The sequence below is a fragment of the Anas acuta genome, chromosome 22 (assembly GCF_963932015.1).
Source record: "Anas acuta chromosome 22, bAnaAcu1.1, whole genome shotgun sequence".
Lineage (NCBI taxonomy): Eukaryota > Metazoa > Chordata > Aves > Anseriformes > Anatidae > Anas > Anas acuta.
Genome location: NC_089000.1, coordinates 8,021,200 through 8,043,693, shown reverse-complemented (window position 1 = coordinate 8,043,693; position 22,494 = coordinate 8,021,200). Strand labels below are relative to the sequence as shown.

At 42.2% G+C, this 22,494-nt stretch overlaps 1 protein-coding gene and 1 long non-coding RNA gene across 16 annotated transcripts in view; one reads left to right on the top strand and one right to left on the bottom strand.

Moving 5' to 3' along the window:
- The window catches only part of SKI (SKI proto-oncogene), a 127,067-nt gene extending 109,854 nt beyond the window's left edge, over positions 1-17,213 (top strand). For both annotated transcript variants that reach the window (XM_068658639.1, XM_068658638.1), the window contains exons 3-8: positions 1,979-2,104; positions 2,612-2,727; positions 4,432-4,694; positions 5,675-5,976; positions 8,379-8,609; positions 12,275-17,213. In XM_068658639.1, the coding sequence (XP_068514740.1) occupies positions 1,979-2,104; positions 2,612-2,727; positions 4,432-4,694; positions 5,675-5,976; positions 8,379-8,609; positions 12,275-12,463 (1,227 nt within the window). In that variant the 3' untranslated portion in view covers positions 12,464-17,213. The remainder of the gene's footprint in view (positions 1-1,978; positions 2,105-2,611; positions 2,728-4,431; positions 4,695-5,674; positions 5,977-8,378; positions 8,610-12,274) is intronic.
- The window catches only part of LOC137843411 (uncharacterized), a 77,764-nt gene continuing 61,322 nt past the window's right edge, over positions 6,053-22,494 (bottom strand). For 8 of the 14 annotated variants that reach the window (XR_011089502.1, XR_011089497.1, XR_011089495.1 and 5 more), the window contains 3 exons: positions 22,225-22,315; positions 7,852-16,538; positions 6,055-7,410 (listed from right to left, as the gene is read on the bottom strand). This is a non-coding gene — a long non-coding RNA (uncharacterized lncRNA). Of the gene's footprint in view, positions 7,411-7,851; positions 16,539-20,816; positions 20,940-22,224; positions 22,316-22,494 lie in introns of all 14 variants that reach the window. The other 6 variants (XR_011089493.1, XR_011089498.1, XR_011089499.1 and 3 more) reach the window with 4 other exon arrangements.

Genomic DNA, 22,494 nt, shown 5'->3' with positions numbered 1-22,494 from the left:
TGGGTCCAGCTCACGCTGGGTGCGTGGCACTGGAGGGGCAGCATCGGGGCAGCTGCTCCGCGGGCAGTGCTGCTCGGGGCAGGAAGGGGTCTCCACACTGAGCCTTGCCACCTGCTGCCTTTTTCATTCCAAGCCCCTTCTTCCCCACCCTCCGCCCAGGCTCCCCTCCCCACACTGCTCACCATCCCCAGTGGATAGGGCTGGGATCAGCAGTCACTTGCCAAATACTTTTCTCATGCTGTCACTAATTCTGCACAGACAGCATCTCTGAAAGCAAAACCAAACCTTTTCCAATGCATTGTCCTGCGATTTCTACAAAAAGTGTTTTGGAATGCCTTGTCTTAGCTGGGTCAGACGGGAGGTGCCACGCCATAGCCAGTACCAGCGTCAACCCCAAGAAAGCCCGAGGCTGTGCCGGAGGAATCCTCTGCAAATCCACCGAGGCTGGCATTTGGCATTGCTACGGGCTAATTTTGTACTTGCAGTTACACATATACACACCCATGTCATACTATTTCATCTGCTACATATGGAAAGCTGTCCCAAGCTCCAGAGTGCCAGGGAATGTTTTACTAATGCCTCCAGCCTTGGTTTGATTCTGTTACTATGCACATGGGGCTGGAGGAGCCCTAAGAGCACCGCGTGCTGCCAAAGGAGCTCGCATTGGCTGGGTATTCGTACTCGTACCCTGCCTCCATGTGAGTAGCAGGCTGTTCTTGGACAGGTCATCATTTCCTGCTAATTAAGGTATGCAGAAGGGACGGTGTTGCTCTAGTTACCTAGATGTTGGCTTTGCCTGGAAGTCAGCTGGGAGTCTGGACGAGCGCAATTTAGCAATGCTGCTCTCAGTCCCTCGCATATGCTTCAGGTAAAGTCACTGGGATCACGACTTTCAGAAGTGAAAAACCATTCGCAGAAACAGTCTCTGAGTTCCCAGTTCAGATGCCCTGAAGGGGGCTGATTTTCAGAACACAAGCTACAGGCAAGTAAGAACCTTTCTTTCACTGACAGATTACACCTCTTTTTGAAGCATTTCAGCTCTCAAAATGTTGCCATTCAGGTGTGTCTGCAAAACAGGCATAAATACTTGCCCACCAAACCACAGTGAGCTGTGGGGTTGTACAATCGAGCGCAGAGTCAAGCTGTTCCTGGTACTCACAGCGTGGTTCCGCCACCTTCCTTAGAACCAGGCTGATGGAAACAGCGAGCTCAGAACTGCAAAAAAGGCAGGAGAAGGAAGAGGAACGGAGGTGGTATGCTGCTCTTGTTGGCAGAGTAAGGTCCAGAACCTTCTCCCTCCCTGCCGACAGACATGTTTGTACTGGCAGGGCTTCAAGCTGGTATCCCCAGCACACCAGTTAAACCAGTAGTTACCAATTTTTTTGTAAGCCACGCTGGGACTATAGGAATTTTATTCCTTCACAGTGTTGAAGGAAAGGCGTTTTGCTTGCCAAAGGGCTTTCTTATGCTTGGGGATGATTTATGGGCCAAGCTGAGCCACTTGTGGAAAAGGCAAAGCAGCTCTTGGCAGCACCCCCAGAATCCACTGCAGCTGTGGGGTAGTGAAGTCATCGGCATAACAACCACTGCAAACAGAATAACAAAGTCTGTTCTGTTCTCGTTTAAAATAATCTTTCCAGTTCAGCAACCACATTAAAACTTACCTTTCTGCATACAAAAATAATAGAAGTCAGATACTTCCCTGCAACATGGTGTGAATGTCTCACTTATGTTTCTCCCTGTCACTCCTGCACCACCTACACTTTATCTGGGTGTTCTAAACGAAGGAATGAAACCACGTTGTGTCGTAGTTTGTGCCTCTCCCATGTCTTCACTCTTTTGTTGTTCCTTAGGTTTAAAAATGCAGAAAAAAAGTGCAGTGATTTTTACTTTTAAATATAAATTTTGCTTTTGCTTTATAACCTGGTTCTAAGCTGATTGCAAAATGAGTAATTACATTTGACTCTTTTTGTTTCAGGTCCCTTCAGATCCTCCTGCTTCCAAAAAAAACAAAATAGATGACTCTGCTTCCCAAACTCCAGCTTCTACTGAGAAGGAGAAACAGTCCAGTTGGTTACGGTCCTTATCCAGTTCATCTAATAAGGTGATTGCTGAGTATTTTGTAATCAAAAGAGAGATCAAATTCCCATATAACATCCCTCTACTAAAACCAGAAGAGAAAATGTGAGAAAGACCTCGCCCAGCTTTTGTAAATTAATAACATTTCTGTCCTTTTCCTGGTAAGCATAGAGTTAGGCGGTCCTCCCAATTTCCTTGCCATCTTCCAGCGTTCACTGCCCTTGATTGTGTTGATAAAGTAAGCAATTCCTCCATGCCTGTGAGGTACAAGAATCCTGAAAGACTCAGGAGCCTCGTGTGGTCTCTGGAAATCACAGATAACTTGTTGGCAAAGAAAAAAAAGTGGGGTTTGACATTGGTACAGTCACCTCTTCAGTGGAGCCTGCTAAGCAAGTAGGTCCTAGCCAGTAGAGGAGCAATTTTAGGGGTAATGAAATGTGGCCTTAATAATAACAACTAATGCCCCTTTGTGATTAATACTTTTAAAAGAATATTTGTATTTACTCATTTTTCTTTCCCCTCCTTCTCTCAGAGCATTGGCTGTGTCCACCCCCGTCAGCGTCTCTCAGCTTTCCGCCCCTGGTCCCCTGCTGTATCAGCAAATGAGAAAGAGCTTTCGAGCCATCTTCCTGCGTTGATCCGGGACAGGTAAGGAGAGGTGAACTGAAGGAGGGATGGGGCTAGCAACTGTGGAGGTTTATTTGAGAGCAAGTTGCTTTGTGTTTGGTGCCTCGCCCTGTTACCACTGGCTTCGTAATTCAGTCAGTCCACTGGTATCAGAATAAAAAGCATTTGCAGCTGCAGTGTTCTAATTAGCAGAAGGGAAGGAAACAAAAATAGGAATTGGTATTCTGTGCATTTATTAAATAGGTTTTCTGTGGTGAAATGTGCCATGAAGGTCTGAAACGAAGGTTGCTTCTATGAACTTTTGATAATTTTGATAATGGGGTTGTCATCAGAATTTCTCGGGCCTCGCTATTTACAGGAAGATTGAGTTATTCTCTTGGGGCAGGTGGCCAGGGACCAGGCAGCCATTTCCAGGCAACTGCTGCCTGGTAGCTGCAGCAGCTCTGCAGCACGGGCCTGGCAGCACGCCGTCAGCAGACCTGTGGCTGGGCCCTTAACAGTGTCTGCAATAGCAGAGGAGGGTAGGGCACTGAAGGGACAGCGGGCTACCCCTGCCCTCCTGGTGGGAAGTGGTCCTGGGGGTCATGGCACAGCAGTGGAAAAGTCCTCGGGCTGCAGAACCCATCAAAGAGCTGATGCTGTTAGCCAGATTCTGCTCTTCAGTAGCGACATGATTAAACTGGTACAGGAATGAGTCATTGCCCCCATAGGTGGGGCTGCTGGTGTCACAGAGCGGAAAGTGTCAGGGCAATCTGTTCGGCCTGAAAAATCTTCCTGCCAGGTTTCTGCCTGAGGGTGGTGGTTTCTTTGGAAAGTTTGACTGAAGTGGCCAGGTATTTTAGTGGGTGTTAGGGAGAACACGTTCTGCTGCCCCGATGAACAAGTTTCTTAGAAGTTATGGGAACTGACTTTTCTTCTTTTTTTTTCTTTTTTTTTTTTTTTTAAATCTTCCCATCATATCCTTGCTTTTAAACAGATTTTTTAAAGTAGGTCAGGAGAGAAGGGTGAGAAGGGTTAAACTGGTGTAAGAGTGTGCCTTTGGCCAACCTAAGTCTTGGGATAAAAACACCTTCAACAGCTTCCAGAGAAGTTTTAATGTATGACTGAGGATACATCATATTGTGGATGCTGAATTAAAGTTGCAAAGGCAGTCTTTGATCTGTACTTTGTAAAATTCTGAGTATTTGACAATACAAATTGCTTTTCTTTAACATAGTTGTTTTTAAGTGCGACTTTACGTACGTGCACTCATACGCATTCTGTGTCAAGAAATTAAAGATACTCGAGAACATGCTTTTTGCACTCCTGTGGCCTTTCTTAAGGAAGTGTTGTTTCCAAGTTTACAAAATATTTGTGGACAGACAGAACTAAAGAAGTCTGACTAGGAAAATCAATAATGCTTGAAGATCATGAGGAAACAGCATAATAACTTTTAGACTTGGGATCTAATCTGTTTGGTTCCCTTAGAATACGCGGTACTTCAAATACGATCCCTCCTGAATTGGATGGAAATTAGCAGTATAAATCATTTCTACAGTTAAGTGAGTGCATAACGCTTAAGAAATATATAGCCAGATTCTTAACTGGTGCAAATGGATGGTACCACACTGTCACCTGTAAGTGTCTTGTGTCTTGCAGTTTCAGTGTAGCACATGGACTGGGAGGTGTTTTAAAGCCAAGAATATGACTCTATTCTCCTTCCTTTTGCCTCCCCCTCTCCAACAGTTTTTACTCCTACAAAAGCTTTGAGAATGCTGTGGCCCCCAATGTGGCACTTGCACCTCCAGCCCAACAGAAAATCGTGAGCAACCCCCCCTGTGCCACAGTAGTGTCGCGGAGCAGTGAGCCGTTGAACAGCACTGTCCAGCCGCGGAAAAGAAAACTTGCTGCAGAGAACCAGACTATCCCAGAACCAGTGGCCACTGTTACTGCCCCTGAAGAGGATAAGGAATCAGAAGCAGAAATTGAAGTAGAAACCAGGGAAGAATGTAAGTGACAGTTACACCTCCTTTTGTTTTATTTGTGCTGGATTTTCCTTAGTAATCCACCGGAGTTAGATACTAAATGTAGGTTGTGTTTAAACGGAATGCAGGAAGCCTAGTGCCTCCACAGCATGTAAAAAAGGTTTGTAGTAATAATGAAAAATAAGATTGGGACATATATTGAGGGGGTGTTTTCTTGGGAGAGGAACAGAGGTGCCTCAACAAAAAGAAGTACCTGAACCACAAGTGTCCACAAACCTGGAGGCTTTCATTAAAGCAGATAGCCTTTCATTAGAGCAGGTAAGTGTTGTGCAGAGGCGGACATAATGGGTTGTTGTTCATAGAAAAATAGTGATGCTTTGCTATCTGATCAAGAGCTCTCTATAAAGGCCTATGTGGGATATGCACGAGTAGCCCGTAACAATTCCAGAATGCACATACTCACACACAGTTTTCCGTCAGGCAGAGGACGTGCTCGGTTTCAGTACTGCATCCATGGAGCTGTATACACAAAGCAGAGATCAAGAGTCAGTTTGTTCTTAGAAAGCATTCACACCTTGGGCTCCTCAGCGAAAGATGAAGATATTGCCGTCACCTCATTATTAAGTCACTTAGAAACTGCTGCTGCTGGCTTCCTCACTTGCTACGTGTCGTTTATGCAAAAGAAGAAATTTTGCCCACTGAAAACATCAGGCTCACGCAGGTTTCCATGAAGGAACTGGTTTCTTTATACACACAGAGAAAACACTGTTTGTGACAAAAATCCCAAAGTCACAACTCAGGCAAATTGTAAGTTGGTCCCATAAGTTAATCGGGTTTGCATTGTCATCACATTCCAGGTGTCAAAATATAAAATAAGAGTTTTCTTTCTTCCATTTTTTCATTAATTATTGAATGTCTCTTCTTTAGAAAAGGGCCTCAGCATATTTTAAGTTATATTTGTTTTATACATTTTTTGATTAATTTTAGATATTTCTATTTTTCAGTCACCTCCTCCTTATCCTCGCTCTCCTCCCCATCCTTTACTTCATCCAGCTCTGCAAAGGACATGAGCTCACCTGGGATGCAAGCCCCAGTCACAGTCAACAGTTCATATGAGGTTGCAACACATTCTGACTCTCACAGCAGTGGGTTGGAAGCTGAGCTGGAGCACCTAAGGCAGGCCCTGGACAGTGGCCTAGATACAAAAGAAGCCAAAGAAAAATTCCTTCATGAAGTTGTTAAAATGAGAGTGAAGCAGGAAGAGAAGCTAAATGCTGCCTTGCAAGCCAAACGCAGCCTACATCAGGTAAAGTCGCAGAATAGCTTTGTTATCACTGTCTGTAGATACGCTTCCAGATAGAAACCATTAGGTAGTCTCACGGTTAAAAAAATGCCTTATTTTTCCCAAATAGCAACAGCCTTTACTGGAGAACTGTTGGTAAATTCATCTGGGAAACTGAAGTATGCAGGAATCATTCTTACATTTTTTTTAAGCTTGTCACCTGTTTTTACTTTAGGGTCTAAGTCCATGGTTACCAAAATCAACATCTATTACTGAGAAGAAATCTTCTATTCCAGTACAGTTTATTTTATTTTAATTTTACTGAACAAGAAACATTCCTGTCATTATGAAGGCTTTATTTGTAGTTTAAAAGATTTTTAAAAATCCTGGTATTGCCCAGCTGCTGGAGGGAAGGTATCCTTGGGACAGAGATGTTTGCAGAAGCTCTGGTGAAGAGTCTACAAGTCCTGCAAAGCTTTCCAGTGGCCTTGCCTCACTGAACGTTTGCTGTTCCATTGAGTAGAGAAGCTCCTTATTTCTCTAAATCCTTGATATGTCACATCAAAGAAAGAGAAGTTGGACAAAAAAGCTGCAAATACATGCTGCTGCTGGCTGTTAGCAGGTCACGGTGGCTGAACAGAATGGCAGGGGAACTTCTGCTTCACTTGACACAGGGCAAAATTACTGCACAGCAATGGCAGACAGCGCCAGTTCAGGAGATTTGCCTTTGAACACTGTATGTGGAGCTGTAACCAAGGGAGAAGTGTGGGCCTTGAGATGGACCTGGGGTGCCCATGGGACAAGAAGGGCCCGGCTTCATCGAGCCTGGAGACAGAACACTGCTACTTGTGCAGATGGGCAGAGGCAGGGGTGTGCAGACTGCCTGGTCCTGGGGAACAGAGCAAAGGGCAGGGGCTCAGGGATGGGATTTGTGTGCCCCCAGTCCCAGAGAATGGCAGCTGAGAGCTGTCTTCAACTGAGCTGCACTTTTTGTCATCTCGAGGAAATTACTTCACTCTGTCATGTTTCAGTAAATTTGTTTAATTTTGTCTATTTAAAAGTACAGCTAAACATTTAGATGTAGTGTATATATGTAAAGCTAATTGTCAAACTTGTTAACTAAGTCAACAGCACATACTCAAAGTAAAATAGGAATGATAGGAGGTAGGTGGTGAAGCAGCAGAACTGAGCACTGGGGCATTAAATCCAGCAACATGGCACAAGGAGAGGGAATGTGGTATCGCTGTCAGTTTCCAGTTGGGCAGCTGTGGGTTTCCAGTTGCACGGCCAGAGAAAGTACATGTGTGCAGGCTTCCAGAGGCAGGGCCGAGCTAACAATGGCCTGGCTAGGAAGTGAGATTGTCAAAAGAGTGAATTTCCCATGACCCGACTGCAGTGTTACTTAACAGAAACATGCTGCCGTGAGGGTTTGTGTCTGACAGAGAGGAAATGCTGCTTCTGGAAAAAAAAAAAAAAAGAGAGAGAGAAAGAACTTTAGTTTCTAATTTAACCATTTAGGAGACAGGCCTTTAGTCAGCCACATTTTTCAAAGTATAGTGTTGAACCTGTCTTTTCACATAAACTTTTTAACAACTTAGGGGTTTCTTCCTTTGTCCCGTTAGTCTCCCTGTCATTATCACTCCCACTAATGGCTCCCCCGGGGATGGGATTTCACTGCAGCAGTTCCTATTAAGAACCTGGACAGTGAGAGGAGGCACTTTCCAGAGCAAAGCATGGTTTCGATTTAGCTTAAGGTTTTAGCCTGCAGTTTCCCAAACGTCACAGAGCAGCGTGCTGGCTGGCTGGCTGCCAGGAGACCTAGGACTATGCACCGCTTACCTACAGCAGAACAAGTATCCTTAGAAAGAACATATACAGGTGGTGATTTCTCCTACTTGCCTTAAGTGTTCTTTTGGGGAGCTTCTTAAGATGGAGTTGCTTATTGATTTCTTCAGCAACTAATAACCTGTCCTGTTCAGCTTTGCTGTGCGCAAAGGGCATCCACCAATGGCATCTGTCTTCACATGGTACATCTCCAGTTCAAGAAGCGCAGGCATTGCAGTTGGGTTGTTTGAAACCTCGAACTAGTGTGCAGCAGCATGTTGCTGGTAGCTGTCTCCAACTCCAGTTCATCTTTATTCAGTCACAGATGGTCACAGCTATTTTGCTTGACAAAGCAAAATGTGAATGCAGCACAGCTTTTTATTATCCAAGAATTCAGAGTATGTATCTTGGGCGTAGGATCTCCTGTTGATTTACAGGAGAAAAGCTTGCAGAAAGTTTAGAACGAGGTTTAGACGTGAGCCATGGTGTTAACCAGAAGGGAGGGCTTCAGTTGGGATCGCTTCCTTTTGTGGTTCTGTGCCCTTGCACCAATCTGGTCCCTGCACCTCCGTTCTCACACGTTTACTGCTTGTGTCTTCTAGGAGCTGGAGTTCCTACGAGTGGCTAAGAAGGAGAAACTGAGAGAAGCAACAGAGGCGAAGCGCAACTTAAGGAAAGAGATTGAACGTCTGAGAGCTGAGAACGAGAAGAAAATGAAGGAAGCCAACGAGTCTCGGATACGGCTAAAGAGGGAACTGGAACAAGCCAGGCAGATCCGAGTTTGTGACAAGGGCTGTGAAGCAGGCAGGCTTCGGGCCAAGTACTCTGCCCAGGTAAGACCTGAACGCGGAAAGCTATCGGCATGTCAGCTTACTGCTGCGGCAGTTCTCAGGGGTACTTCCAGTGTCTGTTTTGCCTTGGTTGCCAGTGGTCTCATTTTGTCTAATTTGATGAAGTCCAACTCCTCTCCATAGAATTTCTGTGCCCCCATTGTGTCGGTTTACAGCCCTAGTCCTAATTGCAGGATTTACTAACATGCCTGCACTTCGGCAGCTGTGGCAGTAGCCCAGCTCTGCCCAGAACTTCACACGTCTGTCAGTTGAAAGTCACCATTTACAGGGAACTAAGACAAGTGCCAGACGTGATTTCTGTTCCACTAACACTCTGTTGGCCATGCCAGTGTATGGGGATCCATTTCAATACTATAAATAATAGGCAGAGTCACTTTACCTGACAGTGTTTTTTGTAAAGGTCAAGCCAGACCTGCAGGATCTATTCAAGACAGGAGGAGGTGGCAGGGCCCATCAGTAAGCAAGCTGCAGCCAGACCAGAGTGCTGTTAGGGCCGTACAGCCCAAGAAGACCAAGTGTCAGGTCTAGGAAACCCTCCAGTGTGAGCCCAGTGACAAAGTTATAGGAATGCAGGAACGTCATCACATGCGACATGGGTACTTCAGGCTTTCAAACTAAAAAATCCCTCCCCACCCTCTCTGCATCAGGTTCTCATGTAAGATTTTTAAGCTTATTTAAACTAACCAAAGCCGAGTGACCCCAGAGCTCAGGCTGCGTGTCCTTAAGCTGCCTTGCTGTGCCCTGGTGTTGCAGGGCACGTGGGTGCAAGGCATCCACTGCTGCAAGCCTCTGAAATGACCCAGCGTAACAGGCTGAGCTGAGAGCAGGATGGCAGCCTCCTGGCTTTCCGTGAGAAACAGCCCTGAGGAGCAATCCATCGCATGCCCTGCCTTCCCCTTCCTCCAATAAAATGGTCCCAGCTGCCCAGTAATGCATTTCCTATAAAAGGGCACAGTCCCATACCCATTGTTAACCCCTGAAACCAGACCTCCTCTGTGGAGGGGGGCTCCTAAGCAGCCTTCCTTGCTTTCCTCCTTTCCTAAGCCTCCTAAGCTTTCCTCCTCCTAAGCCTCCTTTCCTTGCTGTATCAGCCCCCCCTGTAGTCTTGCTCTGACCTGTTCCCACCTAAATAGCCCTCTGTCAGACCACTGGTTCCCCATCAGTGGTTCCCGAACTGAAAGCTTGGCTGAGAAATGCGTAACATAAGGCATGGGACAGAGTTAGCAACAGGTCTCTGAAAAATGGGGCTTGCTTGCTTAAATTTAAACTCCTGCAGGCAGAGATGCAAATGCCACAGAGGTATCGTGCATTTGCAAGGGAATTAACCTGCCTGGTGTAACCACTTGAATTAATGTTAAAGGGAATTCTTGTAGCCTGAACTCACTACAGCAGCTGCTCTGCCACGTGTGCTGCTACGTACACGTGTGTTAGGAGCTGCTACACCTAGAGCATAAGCTGCAAACACTTGATGTGGTTACTTTAAGGAAGGAGGAAAAAGGAAAAGCAATAGAAATCAGAAATCCTTCTAACCCCAGGCTCTCAATAACGGGAAGGGGAGTGGTCCGCCTGTTACCACTATGAGACATGGCTAACCAGGAGACCAGAAGCAGGAAATGATGTGGGCTTCCTCTCTAGCATCACAGGATGTCTCACTGATAAGAGGTGTCCAGACTAAACATAACCAGAGTGAGAGCTGCTGTACTGGGCGTTACCTGCAGTTGACTTCCACTTTAACTAAAAAAAAAAAAAAACAACCAACCAAAAAAAAAAAAAAGGCAACAACAAGTGCAGATAAAAGTGAACTCCATACACTCTGAATAGAGCGTCACAACCCTGCAGGTGTGTCCCCCTTTGCTGAATGAAAGAGGCATGAAAAAGGCATGGAAGCTGTGACAGTGGGGCTGTTCACCCCTTCCTTGGGTGGGATTAAATGCTAAAAGTAAAGTAAAAGGCTAAAACCAGAATTCAAGGAGCTGACTGTGCAGCAGTTTTGTCTTTCCTAAGGACCAGGCATATTTGCAATATTGCCTGCAGGGTCCTGTTGGATGTCTGTCACTGCCTGTCCTAGCACCAGAGTACAGTGCAGGCAGGCAAGATAAAGCAGTGCTGTGCTTGAGCAAAATATTAGAGGGCACCTAATGGTTCAGGGTCTGGAATAAACACATTACTGAGCAGCTTCCTCAGAGTTCTGCATGGCTCTTCATAGAAAAATACCATAGGTAACTAACTTCAATGACTGAATTTTACCAGATGTCAGTATGACTTCCAAAGTTGTGTTAGAAATTTTAAAATACGGCTTTGTACATCAGTTTCTCTTAGCTCTACTTTGGCAAATGCATACAGGAAGTTTGTCACTTAGTTGTATTGTGCTTGTCACTTGTTGGTACTTTTGAGGAAACCACAATTCTTCAGACAGGCTTAGTCTGGGACACACAGTGTCAGGCAGGCGAGGAAATAAGGCATTAAATTCAGACTTTGTGCAAGCTGAACCTGTTAGCTGGTGACTTGTAATTGAGCAGTGCTGTGGGTTAGGCCTCGTGCTCATTTTGTCTTGACACTAAGATCCAAATAGGGATGGGGGGGTAGGGAAGCCTTCATTTTAGCCCAAAACACAAGAGTTTTCCTTTCTTTTGTTAAATGGCAGCTCCTGGTAACTGCCCATCTTACCTGTTGGTGGCCTAAAATTGTGTATTTCAAAAAGATGCCTTTTTTTCTTTGTGTTTATTCATCCCTCAGTACTGGGGCTTTTCTCTGCCTTTGTTATCAGTAAGCAACAACCAAGAAGCTTTCCTTCTGAGGCCTGTGGGGAGGCTGAGGGTGTCTGCATGTCCTGTTGTGAGCTGGAACAGGGCTTTGAGAGCTCACCAACGACCCCGTCTAAAGGTCTTGGGAACAGGGAGTTCTTCGAGGCCTTGTCTGTGTGAAGTTACTGCACGTTAGGACGCGTTCTACCCCATGCCTACCCTAAAAGTCCAGCTGTGTATGGCTGAACTGAAACAGTGCAAATTTTAGTCAAAATTAGTAAGGTGCCATGGGGCCATCTTGCCTCGTTGCAGTCCCTCACATTTACTCTGGGAGATGGGAGGGGTCCTGGTCGCGGGAGGACATTACACTTGTTTTTGTTGGACATTATAGGGCTGATGCAAGGGTCTTTTACATAGGCAGCCAAGAATGTTTTGGTCACTTTTATTAACCATTATAAAATAGCTGAAAGTAAGTCACTGCCTGGGCAAATTTAGCTTCCACTTTACTTTGCTGAATTGGCGTCTGATAAAGAAATAAGAGTAATGGTTGAAGACGTATCGATTAGACTTTTAGGAAACCAAGGTATTCTTAAATATGTTTTCATCTTAAACCCCTCTCCTTCCTTTCTGGAGTTAGCCACCAGAAATATTTTAGCATTTCTAAGGTAAATGGTTCATGTAATGCACATGGCTAATGGTACAGTCCTGCATGGAAATAACATGGGGAAAAGAGAATCCCCTCCTCACCTCAGTGCTGATAGTCTTCTGTCCGGCAGACACTACAGGGCTTTATTATTCTTTTGGCCTTGTTTAAGCTACTAGTCTGTGTTTAAGTCTACAAAATCACAATTGAACTGAAATGCTGGAGTCATTCATTTTGTTTCTTCATATGCTTTTCTCTAGATTGAGGACCTACAGGTTAAGCTTCAGCATGCAGAGGCGGACAGGGAGCAGCTCCGAGCTGACCTGATGCATGAGAGGGAGGCTCGAGAACACTTGGAAAAAGTAGTCAAGGAACTTCAGGAACAGCTGTGGCCTAAATCAAGCAGTCAACCCACCAGTGAAAATACAACGAGCAACACTGAGAACTAACTAGACAGCGCATCGTCTATTTCCTCTACAGAATGACATATATGCACAGTAAGGGAGGATGTGTGGGTACGTGTGTAAGTGCATGTGTGAGTAGTTGTGTCTTAGCACACAGAGCTATGAATATGGATTCTTATTAGTTGGAAGGCAAACGTTACTCTTTATAACAGAAGCACTGAATTACACCTCTTTTTTTTTTTCCAATCCATATAGCACAACATCTTACTGTGCCTATAAAACACAAAGTGTTTATAAACAAAATACTTTTAAGTCCACAGCAAATTTTCTACTGGCAAACTCCAAGCAAGCAGCATCGTCCAACTAAAATCAGAGTGAAAGTCAAGCATGGCAGTGTTTTTATGTTGCCCTTCTGCCTGTTGGAACATTTTGGAATTTAAAAACAAACTTTTGTTATAAGCTATTTAAAATAATTCATTACACAGACTTGGTATTAAAAAATTAACAAGATTTTTTATAATGAACCTTTGAAAGCAAAACAAAAAACCTTCGATGCACAATTTTTAATGACTTGTTAAAGGCTTTGGGATTCTTCATGTAGAAGCCCTCTGGTGATGATGCCATTTCATTAGCAGTTTTCCAGCCATCTAGGAAGCCATCACAGTTTTAATCCTGTCCTGTGCTTGTATGAGAACTTCAGAGTGCTTTTCCGAGTTGATATTTTTCCTTAGAAACAATTACCTTCATTTCCTGTCCTGAACACAAGAAGAAAGGAAGATGCAGGATTGTAAGGGTGGGGGGGGGAGGGCGGGAAGAGAAGATGTATGCTTTAGAATTACAAACCCAGCCTTACAGACTTCAGTGTTTGCAAATCATGCCATATTTTCTAAAGACATCTTCATTAATTGATGTGTTCAAAGACTCACTTCATCCAAGAGCCACTTCAGCTTTAGGAAAAGAAAGAAGGAAATAAAGGAAGGAAATGGATGATCTGTTAAGTCGGTTGAGAAATAAAGCAGAAGACACGTGTTTTGAAGTCATTCTGAAATCTTTACTTCAGCTTTCAGTTTTCTGGAAAACTCATCTTTGTTGCACCATCTTACCATAAAATTCAGTATTTACCTGCTTTTATTCTGAACTGTTTGTCAGGATTTCTGTGCCCAAGGAGAGTGCAACATTGCATTATTGGATACTACAGAAAAGAGAAACAACATTTTTGCTGCTGTGAATAAGCCTACATCTTTTTTAAAAGAAAAACTTTTGTTTTTAAAAAAAGAAATTACTTTAATTTTGGGATCCAAGCCGCAGCCCCGGAATAAAAATGCAGCATGCCATCACTTTGTCTTATTATTATTGTTATTGTTGTCGTTGTTGTTAATATTTTTTTTAAACTGCACTTTGTCAGAATCTTACTCTGCATTTTATTCCATATTTTGAACGTTTACAAGTTAAGCATTCTAGATTCTACCCTGCAGATGTTAACATCATCCACACGATTTTCCAGCACGTGACACCTCGCATCATCATCTACATTTATGCAAAGCACGTGCTCAGCAGGTCCGGAATGCCACCAAATACAAAACCACCAGACCAGTGCACTACTGGTTGCATTTTAAACCTGTTTTGCATGGCCGTGTAACAGCAGTTGGGAAGCAGCAGAGATGCTCCCAGAAGTGCTTATCAAATAAAGTTGGTGCTTTACCGAACAAGAGACAAGTTATTTTCACCCATGAACACTCACCTCTTACATACTCGAGCTTATCAGCATAAAGTGAAAATTTGATCTGGGGCTGCAGATGTGCCTTCCAGCTCATTTTTCCTCTCAGCATCTTATATAGGCAATGCTGACACTTTTTTTTTTTGTTAACCTTAAGGAATAAAAAGAAAAACAAAAAAATATAAAACCCTATGCATCATCATACCCAGAAGTTATTCTAAACAAATAAATGTATTTCCAGTAATCTTTATTTGCTTTTGGACATTAATACAAACTATGTAAGTTTAAAAATTATTTCCCAGTAGACAGAAAGCGGCTTCCAATCCTAAAATTACAGTATTTATTTACTTACAGTACATTAGAGTTGTTTTTTTTTTTTTTTAAACAAGAGCTGTTTGCTTGAAACCATTATAATAACCATTATAATAACTGTGAGCATTAACAAAGAAGTTCATATATATGTTTTAGGTACAAAAAGACGAAATATGAAAGGCGTAGGATTACTGGGACAATGTAGAACTGTCGGGAGCAAGAAACAGTTACACCAAGTAAATTACGTGAACCTGTCCGTTTATACAGGGCTTGCCCTGTGTGTTTGCGATGCTGGAGACTGAGGCTAGATGCAGATCTCCTCCTCTAAAGTGCAATGCAAAAGGATTTTTGATTATGCTTAGGCAGTGTTGTTTTTTTAATGTGGGATTTTTTTTTCTTTTTTGTTTTTTTTTCTGCGATTATTAAATCATATGCATGGAATTAAAATCTCTGCCATACGTATATTCATTAATGGGCATTATTACTGTCTTATGTAAAGGGTTTATTTTGTTATGCAGTATGCATAAAAAATGTTCTCAGCCTTATGATTTCCAGATTTGTATTATTCACTTATTTCTTCAAGGGAAACTAAACAATTTTAGCTTTAGTTGATCATTGTGCATTTCAAGTCTCCTATTTGCTACGTTTTACTGCCATGTTAAGAAATTACACACAGAACAAATCTATTCCCACACGCACTGTCAGCTTCCTTGAAACCTGTCTTTTTTAATGGTGTTCATTTTTCCCCCGACCTTTGATTGTGTCTCTCCCCTTACAACTCAACAAACAATGGCAGCACGTCCAGCTCCATTTGTTGTTGATTTTTAACAGACGCAGCCCCCTTACCTGTGGCACAACATAGTTGTTCTTTCATGTGGCTGAGGGAGCGTACTTACTCGCTGTCTCAGTTTCTTCTGTGCATATGATGCTTTTATCCTCCAAAATGAATTCTGCATTTTTTTTCAATAAGAAAATAGAATTGCTAAGACTATTTACTGTTCTTTTAACTGTCAAACAACCACCACCTCTGTGTCACACATAAATGGGTTGAGACATTTCAGGAAAAATTTTTCCAAAATGAAGTTACTTACCATTGTTATAAAACTGTTTTTTCTTCTTTTGCCATGCATTGTGATAATTCTACTAAGTATAACAGATGAGTGGAAACATCCTAGTAAAACATGTCTCTGTAAATTAAGGTTTAATAGTCAATGTGATTAAAAAAGGTGCAAGAAAACTGGTTAAAACCTTCTACACCAGCAGTGAATTGACAGGAGAGTTTCACAGGATAGGAATCCGTCTTAAACCATTTTGTGACTTTCCTAAGTATATGTTAACAACAAAATCTTTATTATTTCTGCAGAATATATAATTTATTTTTAATTCAGAATTTCTGTGCACGTAATTTATTTTAAAATAATTTTCCCAGCATAAAGCCATAGAGACACTAATTCTAGAAAATATCTGTCGAAAAGGTGGGAATCTTTAGAGGAAAAATTCTGTGAAGGTGCTTGAGGTGAGGAAGTTCTGTGTGTAATTTCTGTGTCTGCTACACTTCAGTAAAACACTTGTTAGCCCTTTCAGATGGAATTGCTCTTCTTTCGACTTACTGTTGAGTCCCTGCTGCATTCCAGTTGCACTCCAACCTGTGAGTGTAGGAATTGTAAAGTCGTATCTTCTCATTTCATTTGCTCTTTAGTTTCCTTTAAGAAGTTAAAAGGGAGAAGAGGTGTTTCATACAGGCTGTTGACTCTCCCTGTACTTAAAAAATATATTACTTGTATATTCAGTTTAATTACTCATCGTTTCTATTACTGAAAGAAGACTTAACGAAGGGAAAAAAAACAACAGCAATAACATTCATATCTATGGAGCAGCTAACTAGTATAACATAATATTCTGCTTTTCAAACAGAACTAGCCAATGTAAAAAAAAAAAAGTTAACAGTAAATTCAACATGTAAATACTTTTTTTCATTTTACACTGTTGTATTATAAGTGTATATGGTGTTTACTTTTTCAAAACTCTTTCTTACCTGGTAGTTGTCTTGTTTTATGAGTTGTGTTTTTAACTAAGACGAATCTTTGCTGTCTGTTAGGAAAAACAAAACAAAAAAATCTTTTTGCAAGGTTTAAATGTGGGTTAACCTTTCTCCATCATTTGCATTTTATTTGTCCATATTTTCACTGTAAAGTATTTTATTACCAAAAGGCTGATTTTTCTTTCCATTCTGCCCTCTCATCAGTCCAGGTGTTTTAGAGAGAAGTTTTTTGTTGGTTTGTTTTTTGTTGTTTTTCTTTTTGTTGTTCATTTTTTAATCAAAAGAAATCACAGAAATGACATTTTTTCAATTGAAGAAAAATAAATCTTTACATTTATAATAGCCAATAGCATTTCAGCACATTTTTGTTATCCTGGTCTCTCCTATGCTGCTGCTAATGACAATATTATGACTTACTCTACTATTCTAGAACTATTTTTATGTAAGTAATGTATGCTTTCTTGTTTATAAATGCCTGATTTAAAAAAATAAGAAAAAAGCTTGGCATATTTATCTATTTCGCTGTGTACCTTGATAGTCCTTTTCCACTCCCTTTTCCACATCCCCTCCCCTTGAAGCAGATAATATTGTAAAATAAAGGACTTTATGAGATTATGTATGAAAATAGCTATGCTTATATACCACAGTGACTGAATGTACAGTGTATAGACGCATTACCTAAAATAAAATTGTTTGTCCAGAAAAAAATAAATAGATATGCTATGGTTTTTGAGTTTTCTGTGCTTGCAGCTGTGCCCTAATTGTTCAGGACAGGCAAATGCCAGAGACCTCACAGGTATATGAAAAGGTGCTTGGTGCCTCTGTTTGAAAAGTCAAGACTTCTCAAAGTATTTGAATTTAAACACCGCAAGCTAACAGAAATTCTGCTCTGCATGTGCACACAGGTAGCTAATTTGTACTCATTTCCCTTGAGTTAATTTCCCAGGTGACATGAGTGTATTTACCTAAAGCACCAACAGAGGAAACAGCACTAATACCAAACCCTGCCTTGCTTCGCTGCTGGGAAGCTGCCAGTGCCAGCTGCACGTTCTTCCAAGAACAGCTTAAACCCTGCAGAGGAAAAAGGTGCTCGGCATCTGCAATGCCATCGGTGATGGCAACTGACCACGAGGCAACGGGTGGTGGACTCGGGACACTGGGACCTCCTCGAGACCCCTAAGGCTGGGCACTTGGCTCTGCCAGCTGCAGCCTGGTGGTGACGGAGGCGTGGAAGCGCTCAGGGCTGAGCTGCCGCAGCCGCCCTCTGCTTTTCCTCCACAGGCTTCCCTCTGGGGGTGTTGCGTGGGGCCACTCTTACGTAGCTATGTAGGAACAGAGAGAAACCTTGTGACTAACATCGGCCAGATGTCGCCACGTGACATGTGCCACCTCTCAAGTCTGATGACAGAACACTTTATTATTACGTGCTAATAATACTCTATGTATATTTGCTGCCTGCATGTAGTCATATCCTATAAAATATAGCTAACCCATTTTAGCATGCAAGCCAAGTTCCTACATTCCAGTTTTGAGATCATGCAACTTAGCCACGTATTCATCTGCTAAATGCACACCCACACACCCCCTAAAACCAACAAAAAACATTTTGCCTATAGATGGAAGTAGTATTAAATTGTCTTAGATGTTGGAAGGAAGTTCACATTTCCTGCCATGGTTTATCTCTTCTGGCACACCAAAAAAAAATCCAACTTTTACTGCCTTCAACGTTCTCAGGCACACAACCAACCTGCGGCTGGGCATTAAAAACACGGCACCTTCTTCATGTTGTTTCCCAGCCAGACTAGTAATGAGGCGTCATAAGGCATCATTTAAACAGACAATTGTTTTCAGGTCTGCATGTGACTATTTTAAGGAGAAAGGAATTTAATTGGAAATGATGCGTACCTCTTCATGGGGAAATTTTAACAATGAATTAAGTCAAATTTCTTTTGAATAGTGAGACGTGTAAGCATATAAAAGTTTGTACCAGGTCAAAGAAAAAGAAATACAACAGGGGAAAAATGCAAAAAGCAGGAGATGGAAACATATGTTAAAGTAATTCTCTCATGGTTTTCTGAGAAATGGCTGCAGAATTTCCACAGCTCTGGTACATTTCTTAATGTGCCCTTGTAAAACAGTGGAAAAGCCAGAGAATGATCAAACAGAGCTTTAAAAAATCTACTTATTTCTGACTCATCCAGCCTTGTTTTCTAAGGTGTTGTTTTATTTCCTGTTTCTACCACCTGGATATTAGCAGTGGGCATACCCCAGCTCCTTATAGAGCTCACCAGCTCATTTTCTTCACAAGAAATAATAGTAAAATTCCTTCCTTTAGGAACATGGTGACAAACCTCAGTCTCATTTACCATCGTATTGCAAATCAGTAGATTAACCTAAATTCACATAGCCACAGATTAAAAGGATTCTACTACACTGCTAAAGAACACTTCAAAATGATCATGCAGGGCAATAAAGTCAAGACACAGCATTTTCCAAACCAAGAAAATGGCTTCAAGCTCACCTAACACCCAGTGCTAAAGCAGTTTTGCTGTGGGGCAATGTTTTGGACCACAGAAGCCCTTGCTGGTGGGAGAATGATTCCCCTATGAGAACGGGTTGTATTTTTGTTACTATAGACAGAACTGCATCTGTACCAGTCCTGGGTTAGTGCTAGGTTGCCAACGCAGATAAGGCATAGCATTTACTTAACGCAGTTTTCAAATGAACTTGGGAGCAAACCTTGTTTGTTTTAGTTTCTTTCTGAAGTTAGCTGAGGCTAACTTGGAAAAAAGGCTTGGCCTCACATACGGAAATCTCAGATGTCTGTCTCCAGCCCTATTGGACACCTTCCTTATTCTTGGACTGTCCCTGTGCAGCTCTCCCAAATTTATCTGGCTACTCTGTATTCTAGGAGCTTTCATTTTACTGACCTAGATTACAGGCACAAACACATGAAGCAAAAACCTGCATATTTCATTTGCCTCCTCCACTCTCCTGTGCTCAAGTCTTGTGGATGGAAGATGGATACTTAAGATGACTATGACATGCCCACAGAGCTAAAGGTGAATTTTGGCACTCAACCCAGCCCAAAAAACAAACAAACACACAAAACCACAATTATTCTTTTTTTTTCTTTTTTCTTTTCTTTTTTACTAACTTGCTTATATATAGAAATGAAAATCATAGGAAAAAACAAAAACTTCTATTTGCCAGCTACAGCTGTGTATCAAGGATGCCAGTTTAATTTGACATTGTAAATTAGGTGTTCAGAAGTGGTTTGAGTCTGAACAGACAACTGGGAACATACTGAGAAGAATCATATTTTCCAAAGCCATTAAGTTAGGTGCCTGTCAGAGTTTCTTGCTGGGCAGCAAGAAACTGAGGTGTTCAAAATGCTCACTGTCACTCCTGAAAAGCTTTTCTTTTACTCCACTTTCCTTGCATATTCCTTTTGGGAATGTGCCCCTATCCATGCAACAGTTCAAGGGGTAGCAAGGACCTTTGCAACATTTCATCCACATATCGCTTGAGATAAGAACCAGCTTACATGCTTACATTTGCACATAAGAACCAGAGCAAGACTGGTCTCTACAATACAGGGCAAAATACAGATAGTGAGAAAGGGAAAATGAAGCAAATTCATTGGGATTGCTTGCTCAATAACAATATGAGTTAATGGAAAATGACTTAGTCTGTTTCGTGGAGGTAGTTCTGTAGTAGATCTTATTATCTAACACATTTTATTAAGTCACAGAGCACTTGTTACCATTCGAGGAACCTGGCTGCCTGAAGCAGAGCTACACACCAACGAGATCAGCCATCTCTCCTGGTGTTACTTGTCAAAGCAACTGATTTTCCTGCTACTCCATTACAGAAACAAAGTATAAAACCAGATTTGGATTGATAATTCTGAACAGCAGGCTGAAAAGATTATTATATGTTCTGTCACCAAAGAACTCTGAGTGCAGCAACACCTATTGGTAGCAGAGACCAGTCAAACTGTCTTGTTTTTTTGATTAAGGGAATAATTGGGTTTTGAAAATTCTTAATATAAGAACCAAAATACTGGGAGCCAAGTAGATACGAATCTAGTGCCTCCACAAACATGCACTCACCTTGTCACTGCAGTGGTGCATTGCGTGTCAATACATTTTCTCTTTCTACACTCCCCAGTGTAAGCTACACAGAAGGACCAACAGAGGAGGCAATGTTTTTGCATATGATGGCTGTTAGATTGTTATGATTAGATATATTTTCTGCATTGCAAGAAGCCCTGCAGGTACATGCACTGCTAACTGGTTGGAAGTGACCGATACGCCCAGACCCACCTGCCAGACCCGCTGTTCACACGGCAGCACAAGGTCACCCAGCCTGGGCCCCGCAGGTCTCCGGAGTTCTCAATGGGAGGCTAAGAGCACAGTTGGCACCTCAGGCCGGCTCCCACAGGGAATCTGCAGGGTTGAAGAAGGAGCATGGTGAAGAAGGAGCTTTCATTCAAGCAGGGACAGCAATGAGGAGAGTGGGGGAAAAAAACAGACGCGAAGTGAGATGAACCAACATCTAGCACCAACTAGTTGCTAGAGATCAGAAATTTAAAAAATCTAATTTCCTGGGTCCTGAAACAAAAAAGTCTTCATGTCTTATTCAACAGATTGTGCCATTCGGCCACCAGAAAAAACAAAGACACTCTCAGATCGGCCACAGCACATATCCTCAATTAACACCCTTGTGTGGAGAACAACTGAAAAAATGGCTCCAGAATATCAAAACCAGGATCAAACTACAGCTCAGTACCATGGCTCAGTCATTTCCATTTCACTGGAAGCAGCACCACTTATTTATACCTTGCATGGAGCAAAGGGAAACCTTAATGCGTGCATAGTGGGGTGGAAGTTTGATACAGAGTTTGGTAGAAATGATGAGAGCCCTCGTTACTGCCCGTGCTATCCAAGCCACACTTTTTATGTGCTCCCATGTTCATTTGCTGAAAAGATATTAAAGAAATACATCTTGGCACATCTGCAAGGAAGGGATAAAACTTGCAGAAGATGATAGGAACCAGGGAAGCAGTAAAAACCCAGGAGTGTCACAGTTAATGATGATATGTGAGTAATCCAGTTATAAAGGCACTGTCAGTGGGAAGAGAGCACAAATATAATAAAACCCAGATGTATGACATACACTCCAGTGGAATTTTTATTAGATGGCTTATGTGCACTTTAAGTATACCTGACTGCAATGCAAATTCCCACAGACTTGTATTTGGGAGGAAAAAAAAGTTTCCACAGCTCTCTGCACTGAACTGATTTAGTTGAATTGTTCTGTACAGTATCTGTGGGTTATCTGGCTCATCTTTTTGGATTTACTTTTGTATTTGTTGTCTGCTGAGTCAGGTCCTTAATCTGCAAGCTTGAGAATTTCGTGCTTTTAAATACTTCCCCTGAGCCTGTTCCGACCCAGCCATCTCAGTCCTCTGGCCCTTCTATCACAAAGCACTTATCACAAAGCTCTAGTCTTGTATGTCCCATAGGTATGAACCTTTAAAAAAAAAAAAAAAAAAAAAACAACAACAAAACAACAACAATGTGCAGGGCAAGAGGAAACCTCAGAAAAGGTAGCTAACCTACATGGATCAAAGGAAAAAAATAGGTTTTATGGCTGCAAAGGTCAGATTTGTTAAAAAATCTGCTTATTTCTATAAACGCCTTAAGAACTATGAGTCCAAGTGATCATTACCTCAGGAAAAACGTTGACGTTGTTAAGCACTCCTCAGTCTGTGTCTTGGACTTCAACACTGCTTTGCAAAACAGGGAACCAGTACGACGTTCTGTGAAGACACACAGAATTCATTTCAGTTACCTTCCCAACCCATAAGGTAAGTGAAGTGACAAACTAATGAACGCAGAACACCAGAGCCCACAACAATGTGTGGCATTTCCTTTCACACCAAAAACAAACAAACAAACAAACAACAAGCAAGCAACCGAGCACAAACAAAGAATAAAA